This window comes from Rhinopithecus roxellana, chromosome 7 (genome assembly GCF_007565055.1).
Source record: "Rhinopithecus roxellana isolate Shanxi Qingling chromosome 7, ASM756505v1, whole genome shotgun sequence".
In the NCBI taxonomy this organism is placed as follows: Eukaryota; Metazoa; Chordata; class Mammalia; order Primates; family Cercopithecidae; genus Rhinopithecus; species Rhinopithecus roxellana.
In genome coordinates, this window is record NC_044555.1 from 82,553,999 (window position 1) to 82,566,828 (window position 12,830).

The 12,830-nt window shown below is 47.5% G+C and overlaps 1 protein-coding gene across 3 annotated transcripts in view; it reads left to right on the forward strand.

Moving 5' to 3' along the window:
* Positions 1-6,439: 6,439 nt before the first annotated feature.
* TXLNG (taxilin gamma) overlaps positions 6,440-12,830 on the forward strand; it is a 57,734-nt gene continuing 51,343 nt past the window's right edge. The window contains exon 1 of one of the 3 annotated variants that reach the window (XM_010369255.2): positions 6,440-6,601. In XM_010369255.2, coding sequence (XP_010367557.1) covers positions 6,500-6,601 — 102 coding nt within the window. In that variant the 5' untranslated portion in view covers positions 6,440-6,499. The remainder of the gene's footprint in view (positions 6,602-12,830) is intronic. The other 2 variants (XM_010369253.2, XM_010369252.2) reach the window with 2 other exon arrangements.

Below are 12,830 nucleotides of genomic sequence, written 5' to 3' on the forward strand. Positions count from 1 at the left end.
AGGTATGCACCACCACGGCCGGCTAATTTTGTATTTTTTAGTAGAGACGGGGTTTCTCCATGTTGGTCAGCCTGGTCGCGAACTCCCAACGTCAGGTGATCTGCCCACCTCAGCCTCCCAAAGGGCTGGGAGTACAGGCATAAGCCACTGTGCCTGGCCTAATTTTTGTGTTTTCTTAGTAGAGATGAGGTTTCACCATGTTGGCCAGGCTGGTCTCGAACTCCTGACCTCAGGTGATCCACCCGCCTTGGCCTCCCAAAACGCTGGGATTACAGGCGTGAACCACCAAGCCCGGCCCTTTCTTTTCTCTTTTTTTTTTTTTTTTTTGCGACAGGGTCTTGCTCTGTTGCCCAATTCGAGGCTGTAGTAGGCTAGGATGAAAACCACTACACTCCAGCCAGGGTAACAGAGAGAGAGATTCTGTCACTTAAACCAAAAAAACAACAACAAAAAACACAACTTAAAAAAAATTGTTTGACTGGGCGCAGTGGCTCACACCTGTGATCCCAGCACTTTGGGAGGCCGAGGCCAGCAGATCACGAGGTCGGGAGTTTGAGACCAGCCTGACCAACATGGTGAAACCCCATCTCTACTAAAAATACAAAAATTAGCTGGGCGTGGTGGCTTGCGCCTGTAATCCCAGCTACTCAGGAGGCTGAGGCAGGAGAATCACTTGAACCCGGGATTGCATTGAGCCGAGATCGGTGCCAACTGCACTCTACAGAGTGAGACTCTATCTCAAAAAAAAAAAAAAAAAGTTTTGTTTTGAGACAGGGTCTCACTTTGCACTATAGCCTAGGTGACAGAGCGAGACTCCATCTCAAAAAAAAATTGCTTTGTTTTGAGACAGAGTCTTACTCTGTCACCCAGGCTGGAATGCACTGGCATGATCACAGCTCACTGCAGCCTCAACTTCCCAGGCTCAAACAATCCTCCTGCCTCAGCCTCCCAAGTAGCTGTGACTACAGGTACGCACCACCACACTTGGCTAAGACTAATTTTTTTTTTTTTTTTTTTTTTTTGAGACAGAGTCTTGCTCAGTCCCCCAGTCTGGAGTGCAGTGGCGTGATCTCGGCTCACTGCAAGCTCCGCCTCCCGTGTTCCCGCCATTCTCCTGCCTCAGCCTCCCAAGTAGCTGGGACTACAGGCGCCCGCCGCCACGCCCGGCTAATTTTTTGCATTTTTAGTAGAGACGGGGTTTCGCTGTGTTAGCCAGGATGGTCTCGATCTCCTGACCTCATGATCCGCCCGCCTCGGCCTCCCAAAGTGCTGGGATTACAGGCGTGAGCCACCGCGTCCGGCCAAGGCTAATTTTTTATTTTTTGTGGAGATGGGGTCTCCCTATGTTGCCCAGGCTGGTCTTGAACTCCTGGCCTCAAGCAATCCCCCTGCCTCGAACTCCCAAAGTGCTGGGATTACAGATATGTGCTACCACGCCGAGCCCCGTGATTTTCAATAAAGCCTAAACTTATTTGTATTTTGTATTTTTCTTTTCCATTGTCTCTATACATGAACGTTGTTTCCATGTCCTTGAAGTCTATAATTATAGGCAAGACTTGGGGAAGTATATCAGAACAAAATTAATGAATCCCAATACTCTGAAATACGCAATATACATATTCGAATTTTCGAAATGCACATACTCTCTCCCAATGGTCCACACATGAGAAGAGTTTTTATTTTAAAAATCCTCTCTGCTAGAGCTGGCACCCTGGTGTGTGCCAATCTAATAGTACACTCCATAGCCTGCCATCAGTATGCCTGAGTGATCTGTGTATAAAGTACAATCATTTTCTAAATCTTTCAGTGTCTGCCAGAAATGTGGACATCTATAGCAAATGCAGAAACTGGCCAAATTCCTACAAGGACTAAAATCAGGGTTAGCTCAGAAAGATGGTATTGTGTAATCATATTAAACAATAAGCTCTTTGTTCTATGAAGAGGCAAACACTCTTTTTCACTACCTACAACCCCAATAGTATGCAACAAACATGAAATTCAACTCTTTTGATGAAACAATACTCTTGGCTGATTTAAAAGTTAGTAGGAGCTTTTCTTTCTTTGAAAGGACTCTGAGGTGGACAAGTCAGAATAGTGTGGCTAACTTAACTTCTGTTGCCCTTTAGACACAGCTCAGATGTCACCTTAAACCATCCTTAAACCTCCCACCACCAGTAGAAAATAACCCTCAAGAGGTTACCCTGCAATACCTCCATTTTATACATTACTTTATTGTTTGTTGTGCATGTTCAGTGTTGTATGTGTTCAGTGTTGTACATGTTCAGTCTTGGCCTGGGTGCCCCTTATTCTAAATCAAGGTATGCCTGGTGGCTAATACAGTGCTCCTGTTTAACTGATGAATGAAAACTTTCTATTGCCACCAAGTTTATCCTGGGTTGACCTTGGTCCCGTGGCTGCTGTAGGGTCTACACAGTGTTGCAGAGGGACATTGCTACCAGAAAACTCTCCAAGATGTCACAAGAAGGGACAGGATATCACCTTGGGGAATTGAAGGTTTGGTCCTCATCTGAACAGATTCAGAAAATTGATTTATTAATGCAGTTATCTATTCAGGGGTTCTTTTTCTCAGTAAGTATGTGTGGAGAGCTTTCTCTGTGCCTGGCTTTTTTTTTTTTTTTTTTTTTTTTGGTGGCGTCTCACTCTGTTGCCCAGGCTGGAGTGCAGTGGCGCTATCTCAGCTCACGGCAACCTCTGCCTTCAGGGTTCAAGCGATTCTCTTGCCTCAGCCTCCTTAGTAGCTGGGATTACAGGCACCCACCACCACGCCTGGCTAATTTTTGTATTTTTTTTTTTTTTTTTTTTTTTTTGAGACGGAGTCTTGCTCTGTCGCCCAGGCTAGAGTGCAGTGGCTGGATCTCAGCTCACTGCAAGCTCCGCCTCCCGGGTTTACGCCATTCTCCTGCCTCAGCCTCCGGAGTAGCTGGGACTACAGGCGCCCGCCACCTCGCCCGGCTAGTTTTTTGTATTTTTAGTAGAGACGGGGTTTCACCATGTTAGCCAGGATGGTCTCGATCTCCTGACCTTGTGATCCGCCCGTCTCGGCCTCCCAAAGTGCTGGGATTACAGGCTTGAGCCACCGCGCCCAGCCAATTTTTGTATTTTTGATAGAAGCGGGTTTCAACATGTTGGCCAGGCTGGACAGATCACCTCAAGTGATCTGTCTGCCTCAGCCTCCCAAAATGCTGGAATTACAGGCGTGAACCACCATGTGCAGACTGTGCCTGGCATTCTGCTGGGCACTGGGAACACAGGAGTCTCATGGGTACAGTCCTTGCCCTCACTTTGTTGTTCACCATCTGGCTGGGGGAAAGAGTCAATTAGACAAGCCACTGCCTTGAAGAGTGGGGACTGGCCTGGTATGGGAAGTACAGTATGCTAGGGGTGCATAACATGGGCAACTAAGCTACTCAGGAGGCTGAGACAGGAGAATTGCTTGAACCTCGGAGGCGGAGGTTGCAGTGAGCCGAGATCATGCCACTGCACTCCAGCTTTGGGCGACAGCAAGACTCCGTCTGGGGAAAAAAGAAAAAAGAAAAGCCCACCACCACACCACGCCCTGCTAATTTTTGTATTTTTAGTAGAGACGGGGTTTCACCATGTTGGCCAGTCTGGTCTCGAACTCTTGACCTTCGGCAATCCATCAGCCTCGGCCTCCCAAAGTGCTGGGATTACAGGTGTGAGCCACTGCTCCCAGCCACCTTTTTTTTTTTCTGAGACAGGATCTTACTCTGTGGTTCAGACTGGAGTGAGTGGCACAATCATAACTTGCTGTAATCTTGAACTCCTGGGCTGAAGAGTTTCCTCCCACCTCAGACTCCCCAGTAGTGGTGACTACAGGCACCCACCACCAGGCTGGGCTAGCTTTTCTATTTTCTGTAGAGATGGGCACTCACTATGTTGCCCAGGCTGGTCTCAGACTCCTGGCCTCAAGTGATCCTCCCACTTCCACTTCCCAAAGTGTTTGGGATTACAGGCATGAGCCACTGTACGGAGCCCCAAAGAGCCTTCTAAAAACCTCTTTATAAACATACTTGGAGGTTGGCTGGGTGCGGTGGCTCACGCCTGTAATCCCGGCACTTTGGGAGGCCGAGGCGAGCGCATCACGAGGTCAGGAGATCGAGACGAGCGTGGCTAACACGGTGAAACCCCGTCTCTACTAAAAACACAAAAAAATTAGCCGGGCGTGGCAGAGTGCGCCTGTAGTCCCAGTAACTCGGGAGGCTGAGGCAGGAGAATGACGTGAACCCGGGAGGCGGAGCTTGCAGTGAGCAGAGCTCGGGCCACTGAACTGCAGCCTGGGCGACAGAGCGAGACTCGTCTCAACAAACAAACAAAAAACACACTCGGAGGCAATTCTACATAAATAGAATATTTTTTTCTATGTCAATTTTTAAAAAATGTTTATCAGTTTTAGTGGCTTCGTGGCATTCTGTTGTACCATAATTTAACTACAGTGCATTTGCCACTTGATCCCTGGAGAAGTGCATTACCGATAGATTTATTCTGCATCTTGTTGGGACTTGCCTTTAAGAATATGAGACATGGTGGCTGAGGTCATCAGTTTTTTTTTTTTTTTTTTTTTTTTTGAGATGGAGTCTGGCTCTGTCGCGCAGGCTGGGGTGCAGTGGCCGGATCTCAGCTCACTGCAAGCTCCGCCTCCCGGGTTCACGCCATTCTCCTGCCTCAGCCTCCGGAGTAGCTGGGACTACAGGCGCCCGCCACCTCGCCCGGCTAGTTTTTTGTATTTTTTAGTAGAGACGGGGTTTCACCGTGTTAGCCAGGACGGCCTCGATCTCCTGACCTCGTGATCCGCCCGTCTCGGCCTCCCGAAGTGCTGGGATTACAGGCTTTAGCCACCGTGCCCGGCCAGGTCATCAGTTTTATAGAGTCCAGTTATCGGTTCATTATCAGTTGTCACCTACATCTCAAACTATGCTTTGGTTTTGAAATCGCAAAGCTAGACTGTGATGTTCTGCCCAGGAAACAAAATAATGATACTTTTTTCAAACTTACAGAAATATTTAAAAGCAATGGATGGAATTTCCCCAATATTGAAATTTACTCTCATCTATGTTATTAAATTTGTGCCGCCTGCTACCACCGTTTTGTATTCAAATCTAATAAAAAATGATATGACTTGCACAGATTTTCATAATGAATTATTATTATTATTATTATTATTATTATTATTATTGAGACGGAGTCTCGCTCTGTTGCCTAGGCTGGAGTGCAGTGACGCCATCTCGGCTCACCGCAACCTCCGCCTCCCGGGTTCAAGCGATTCTCCTGCCTCAGTCTCCCGAGTAGCTGGGATTACAGGCGCGCACCACTATGCCCGGCTAATTTTTGTATTTTTAGTAGAGACAGGGTTTCATTATGTTGGCCAGGCTAGTCTGGAACTCCTGACCTCGTGATCCACCCGCCTCAGCCCCCCAAAGTGCTGGGATTACAGGCGTGAGCCACCGCGCCCGGCCTCATAATGAATTATTTAAGACAATTTATCAGGCTTTCATGACGGTCTGTGCCTTTCAGAGGCTCGGCCATTGGAGATCTGGTTCCATCAGATGGAAATAGGGAATATTCCTGAGGAAAACTCCCCTCTCTCCCCCAACATCATATCAAGGAAAATAATTCGGTTCAGCAAACCGAGTTTGTTGAACAATTTAGGTAATGAAATGAGTAAATGGGGTGGGAGAAAGCAGGATACATTCAACGTGAATGAAGTGCCAAGTAAGTGTGCAGAAGCCGGGCCGGTTCAACCAAGGTGAACAGAATGCGGCACCTATCCCGCAGGAGCTCGGGACAAGTAAACCGTGGTGACAACTCTGGTGGAGGGCAGGACTCGGAGCAGGTGCCCGAGCAGGAAACTTCAAATTCTAAGAGCCAATACGCCTTCCGTCTTGAAAGTCGCGAAGTATTTTCCCTTATCCCCAAATCATTCGCGCCCGATTCCTAAGAACGGCAACAAAAACAAAAACACAAGAACGTGTCGCCGATCGTGCTCCTTCTCAAACACGGGGATATTTCTAAACTTTCCCCGAAGGATCATAACGAGTACCTTCCTGTAGCCAGACATCGCCCCCAGAAACCGCAAGTCCCACCAGGCTGCACACGAAGCACACTGGGTGCAGCACTCTACCCTTCTCAGAACGCCGCTTTATGTTGTTCCAATCCCGATCCGAGCCTGCTAGCTGTGGCCGCACACCCTTCTGGGACTTGTAGTCCACTCCCGAGTCCTATTCCCGATCGCGCAGACTCACACGGCCTCTATCTGCCCTTCGGTCTTGCAGAAGCCCAGCCCAGTATTCAATGCTCCCCACCCCCATCTCGCTCTGTCCCCTCGGGGGCCAACCTCCTCCGGTCACGTGGGAAGTCTCGCATGCGGCGACTGGTCGTGGGGGCTCGGGGGCGGGGTGACAGGCCCTGCGAGATTCCGTGCCCCTTGTCGGGCCGCTTGTTTGGCTGCTGCCGTCACCTCATGGCGACGCGGGTAGAGGAGGCAGCGCGGGGAAGAGGCGGCGGCGCCGAAGAGGCGACTGAGGCCGGACGGGGCGGACGGCGACGCAGCCCGCGGCAGAAGGTCAGTCAGGGGGACGCCCTCGTTGTTGCTGGGCCGGGGGGATGTTTGGGCTCCCTTTTTCGGGGTCCACCTCTTCTCTCCCTGGTTACCTTTAGCCACGGGACGAACATCCGGTCCTCTTCCCTCCCGGGGGTGACGACAGTGGGAGCAGGTGGGGGGGGTGGGACCGCGATGGATGGGGTGGGAAGGGACGACGGTTGGGGTTTGGCGGCTCGCGGCTGGGAAGCCGGGAGGGAGGGCAGGGGGCGCACGCGGTTCTAAGGGGGAAGGGGTGCGAGGCGGGGGTGCGCCAGGTGTGACAGCCACGTGCGGCCAGCACCGCGGGTATCCGGGCGCCAGGCGTTCCGTCTCCCAGTCCCCGCCGTCACCGTGCTCCCGGCGCTGAGTGCCGCCGTCTGGGGGCGCGCAGGGGTCGTGGACTTGCCCTCCTGGCGTCCGGCAGGTGCGCAGGGCGCGCTGCGGGGTGCCCCCGGGCTGCTCAGGCTAGGCTGTTGCGCAGTAAGATAACCGCGCCGGAGCCGGGGTGTGCTTGGCCCCCCTTCCCCCGCCCCCCTGCGCTCCCCGCCACTGCGCGCGGGCGGGCAGGCGAGCGGGTGAGCGTCGCAGGGCCGGTGCGAGCGGGACGCTTGGCCCCCGGGACCTAGACCCTGGGGCTCCGCGGGCTTGGCTGCACGTGGGGCCAGGGATGGATGGGGAGGCGATGCGATGCTGTAGGACCTCGGTCCTGCAGAGTTGGGATGTCGCGTGATAGCTGATCCTCCCAGTCCTATTTACCACCCTCCCCTTTTTTTTCCTCTTTTCTTTCTTTCATTTATTATTAGTTTTTTTTTTTTTTTAATTTGATGAGCGGAAACTTGAACGCCTTCCGGACCCTGGCCTTGGGTCTTTCTTAATCTGGGAAACAGGCCGGACTGTTCCCCTTGCCTTACTTGACTCACGTCAAGGAGTTTTCAGTCCCTCCCTAGATACAGGAAAATTGAGACCTCTTTCAGAATGGGATAATTCCACTTGTTCTGGAGCTCAGTGGGTGGAGTTTGAAAAAGATTGCACAACGAATGGGGTACAGGGCTTTCGGGGCCCTGGAATGGATAACTGCGGGGACTGAGGCTGGGAAGATGGGAACCCCATCTCTTTTTTTCCTTGCAGGTGAACATATTGAAATGTTCAACTTGTTGGATGTCTTGCTTCATCACCGAGGGCTATTTAATATTACTTAATTATGTATTTGAACACTCTTAACTCCTGTATGAAATTACGAAATAATATTTTTCTAATGCAATTCATAAACTTCAAATGGGAGAACAAAGGTCCAGTTTACATCTGAGCAGAGTGTTAAGAATTAGCTTTTTGGGGCCTATTTCTAAGGTCAGGTATTTTCATGTTTTTGCATGACGGTGTTACTACTTCTCAATTACCTCTCTTTCTTTCTGTCCCTCTCTTTGTGTTCTAAGAGAAAGATCCAGTGCTTGCAGGACTGAAAAGCTGTGGACCAATGTCCTGTAAGGGATTCAACATGTCACTTTGGACACTTTACTTATTCCCTGAGGGTGGGGTGCCAATCTCAGTATTTGATTTCATAGGTTCCCCAGGGGAGGAGGACTCCGAGGTTGAATTAGGAACTGAGGTTTAATCAACTAGCATTTTTTTTTTTTTTTTTTTTTTTGAGACGGAGTCTCTCTCTGTCGCCCAGGCTGGAGTGCAGTGACTGGATCTCCGCTCACTGCAATCTCTGCCTCCCGAGTTCACGTCATTCTACTGCCTCAGCCTCCCGAGTAGCTGGGACTACAGGCGCCCGCCACCACGCCCGGCTAGTTTTTTGTATTTTTTTAGTCGAGACGGGGTTTCACCGTGTTAGCCAGGATGGTCTCGATCTCCTGACCTCGTGATCCGCCTGTCTCGGTCTCCCAAAGTGCTGGGATTACAGGCTTGAGCCACCGCGCCCGGCCTCAACTAGCATTTTAAATAACCAAGATAGGAAGTAATGATCCTTTGGGATGCAGAGCTTTGCTTAACAGCTGGATAGGAATAGTCATGTGTATGTCTACTTGTTTTTGTTTACGTGCCTCATACTCCATTCTTCTTTGCTTATGCTCTTCTGGGCATCGTTTTCCTTTTCATTTCTAACTGACAGTGACGGCATTCAAGTACTTGGTAAAATATTAATCTTTGAATTTTCATTTAGCAAATTAGGTGAATATCTTGTGTTTGCAAAAATCATTTTTAAGCCAGTTATGGTGGCGTACCACCTAGGCGGGAGGCTGAAGCAGGAGGCTAGCCTGGTCCACAAAGTGAGACCCTGTCTCTTAAAAAAAAAAAAAAAAAAGTTTTTTTTTTAAGTCAGAGTCTTGCTCTGTTACCTAGGCTGGAGTGCAGTGATGCGATCTTGGCTCACTGCATCTTCTACCTCCTGGGTTCCAGCGATTCTCGTGCCTCAGCCTCCTGAGGCGCTGGGATTACAGGTGTGCGCCACCACACCCAGCTAATTTTTGTATTTTTAGTAGGGTTTCACCATGTTGGCCAGGCTGGTCTTGAACTCCTGGCCTCAAGTAAACCACCCACCTCGGACTTCCAGAGCGGCGGGATTATAGGCATGAGCCACTGCAACTGGCCAAAAATGTTTTTAAAAATCTTTTTTACATTACTTCCTTATGTCCCTTAGTTTTTAAAATTTCCTTTGGGTCACTGACTTGAAAAAATATGCTTTAATTCCAACTTAACCTCTACCCTTTTTTTCAGGAAGCAGAAATGATGTTTAATGAATTGAGTTTTTTGAAAATATTGAAAGAATGGAAAGAAAAGTGACTGTTTTGTCATTATCTAGTTGCATCATGGGACCTGAAGTGAGGAACAATTGGAGATGGGCTTTTTTGGTTCCTGATTGCTTTAACCATTTGCCTAGTCGTGACCTGCTCAGTTAATCGTGGCATTGTTTCATAACTACATTCATTTGAATGGTCTCTTGAGGTAACCTTTTGCTTCTAAAGGTAATGTTACAGTACATTACTAGGGGACTCTTGAGGAGTTGTCTAAAACTGTGCTGATAGTAGCTGCTAGTGACATGTAGCTAAATTTGTTAACTATCATTAAAATTAAAAATTTTTTTCTTCAGTCATACTAACCAAGTTTCAGGTATATTCAGTAGCCATTGTGGCTAGTGGCTACTGTATTAGAGCAGATCTAGAATATTTCCATCATTGCATAAAAATTTTATAGAACAGCATTGGGCTAAAAAGATGAGTACACAATATCTAGTTTGTCAGGCATTTTTAAGAATACCAGGCTCATTCCTTTTACTTCCTAAATCCCTAAGTAGAATTTGCTTTATAAGGTTGATTTAAAAAACAAAATTAATAGACTTTTTTGGGGAATGGTTTTTAGTTTTACATCAAAATAGAGTAGAAAGTACAGAGTTTCCATATACCCCTTCACATACCCTCTTTCCCCCTATTATTATTATTTTTGAGATGGAGTTTTGCTCTTGTTGCCCAGGCTGGATGCAATGGTGTGATCTCGGCTCACCATAATCTCTGACTCCCAGGTTCAAGCAATTCTCCTGCCTCAGCCTCCCGAGTAGCTGGGATTACGGGCACGTGCCACCACGCCCGGCTAATTTTTTTGTATTTTTACTAGAGACGGGGTTTCTCCATGTTGGTCAGGCTAGTCTCAAACTCCCAACCTCAGGTGATCTGCCTGCTTTGGCCTCCGAAAGTGCTGAGGTTACAGGCGTGAGCCACTGCGCCCAGCCCTTATCCCCTATTGTTTACATCTTGCGTTAGTATGATACTTGTGCTAAAATTCATGAGCCAATATTGATATATTATTATTGACTAAGTCCATAGTTTACGTTAGGGTTCATTCTGGTGCTATATATTCTATGCATTTTGACAAATGTGTAGTGACATGGATCCACGATTACAGTATCACACAGAAGAGTTTCACAGTCCTATAAATCCCTTGTGCTCTACCTATTCATCCCTCTCTCCCTTTCTCTAGAGTACTGGCAGCCACTGATCTTATTTTATTTTTTTGAAATTTTATTGAGATGGGAGTCCTGCTGTGTTGCTCAGGCTGGTCTTGAACTCCTAGGCTCAGGTGATCCTTCTGCCTTGGCCTGCCGAAGTGCTGGGATTATAAGTATGAGCCATCACACCTGGCCTGATCTTTTTACTGTCTCCATAGTTGTACCTTTTCCACATGTCTAAGGTTGATGTATTTTTTTTTTTTTTTGAGACAGAGTCTCGCTCTGTCGCCCAGGCTGGAGTGCAGTGGCCAGATCTCAGCTCACTGCAAGCTCCGCCTCCCGGGTTCACGCCATTCTCCTGCCTCAGCCTCCCCAGTAGCTGGGACCACAGGTGCCCACAACCTCACCCGGCTAGTTTTTTGTATTTTTTAGTAGAGACGGGGTTTCATCGGGTTAGCCAGGATGGTCTCGATCTCCTGACCTCGTGATCCGCCCGTCTCAGCCTCCCAAAGTGCTGGGATTACAGGCTTGAGCCACCGCGCCCGGCGATGTATTTTTTTTGTTTACTAGATTTTTGCTTGGGAATGTTAAAAATTATTTAACTACTATTAAACTAATTTTTAGGTTCATAAACCATGTGGAAGGATAATACAAGGTACCCAGGCCCAAAGTAACAAAACCTTGCATTTACATAATGCCCTGTAGTTTTTATGGCACATTTGCACATACATTAACTCTTTCAACACCAATCAGATGCTGTGGAGAAGGCTGGGCAGCTGTCACTGCCCTCATTTGCTGATGACAAGCTGCTAAACAAGGTTAACTCACTTGCCTAAGGGGTGAAGCTGAGTCTGGAACCCAATACTCTTTCATCTATACTACAGTAATAAGTAGTGTAGTACTGGGTAAATCTATGGATTTTGGAGTCGGGACTCCTGGCTTTCTGCCGCCCATAGCTCTGCAACCTTGGGCAAGTTTCTCAATCTTTCTAAGCTTCAGTTGCATCATCTGTAAAGAGGGGATAACGCTCATCCCTACCACTGAGGATTACTGTGAAGAAGGAGTTAATGGGACACATTTGACACAGTGTGGGACATGTAGAATTTTACATGGTTTGGAGGGGAGGACATATGGAAGAGATTCATTTCTCTTGCATTTAGGGTGCTAATTTTGTAAATCCATCTTCCAACCTTTGTATTCTCTCCCCAGAATCTCTCCGTGATAGACATAATGAGGAGAAATCAGGTCAGGGTTGGGCAAGAGTATGGGGGCAGGAAGAAACCATTTCATTAATCTTGTTTTTCTCCCCATTTGCCAACTTGATGAACTTCCACTCTTCTGGTACAGAGACTAAGTAATGAGAAGTAAAGTGATCTTCTGCTTGCACCAGTGTTTTCTAATTGTATCACCAAGCTTTGGTAAATTTATTTTTTCTTTTACTGGGATCAAATAGGACAAGCAGTAATGAGAACAAACCAGATACAGCATATTTTGCTATTCATGCCACATTTTCATATCATATTATGCCATATTTATTGTTATTGGAAGGTATTTTATTTATTTTTAATTTATTTTGTTTCTTTGAGATGGAGTCTTGTTCTGTTGCCCAGGCAGGAGTGCAATGGCGCAATCTCAGCTCACTGCAACCTCTACTTCCCGGGTTCAAGTGATTCTCCTCCATCAGCCTTCCGAGTAGCTGGGACTACAGGCATGCTCCACCAGGCCTGGCTAATTTTTGTATTTTTAGTAGAGACGGGGTTTCACCATGTTGGCCCGGCTGGTCTTGAACTCCTGACCTCAAGTGATCCACCTGCTGTAAACCCAAAGTGCTGAGATTACAGGCGTGAGTCACCGCACCTGGCCTGGAAGGTGTTTTATATGTTACTTTGTGTGTTATTTATATTGGTCTTGCCTGGAGAAGTTTTATTTAGGGAGGTATATGTCAAATCCAAATGACATAAAACTGCTTTTGTGGGATTCTTCACAAGATTCACTATAATGGGCTTCTGTTAAATAGATATGCTGTTATAATTTTACACTTCTCAGAGTTACGTTTCAAAGGAAAGAAATTTTGAGGCCTCAAATTTCATTTGTGTTTCATGCACTGTGTTAGTCACTTAAGGTGTGAATGCATTCTAATATCTCCTTAACTCTGCAAGGTAGCTGGTATCCCCAGGTATATAGGTAAGGCATCTGAGTCTCAGTCAGAAACAAACTTGCTTGAATAATAGAGCCCACAGTTGGTGAAGTTTGCTGGAGTGTATAGTG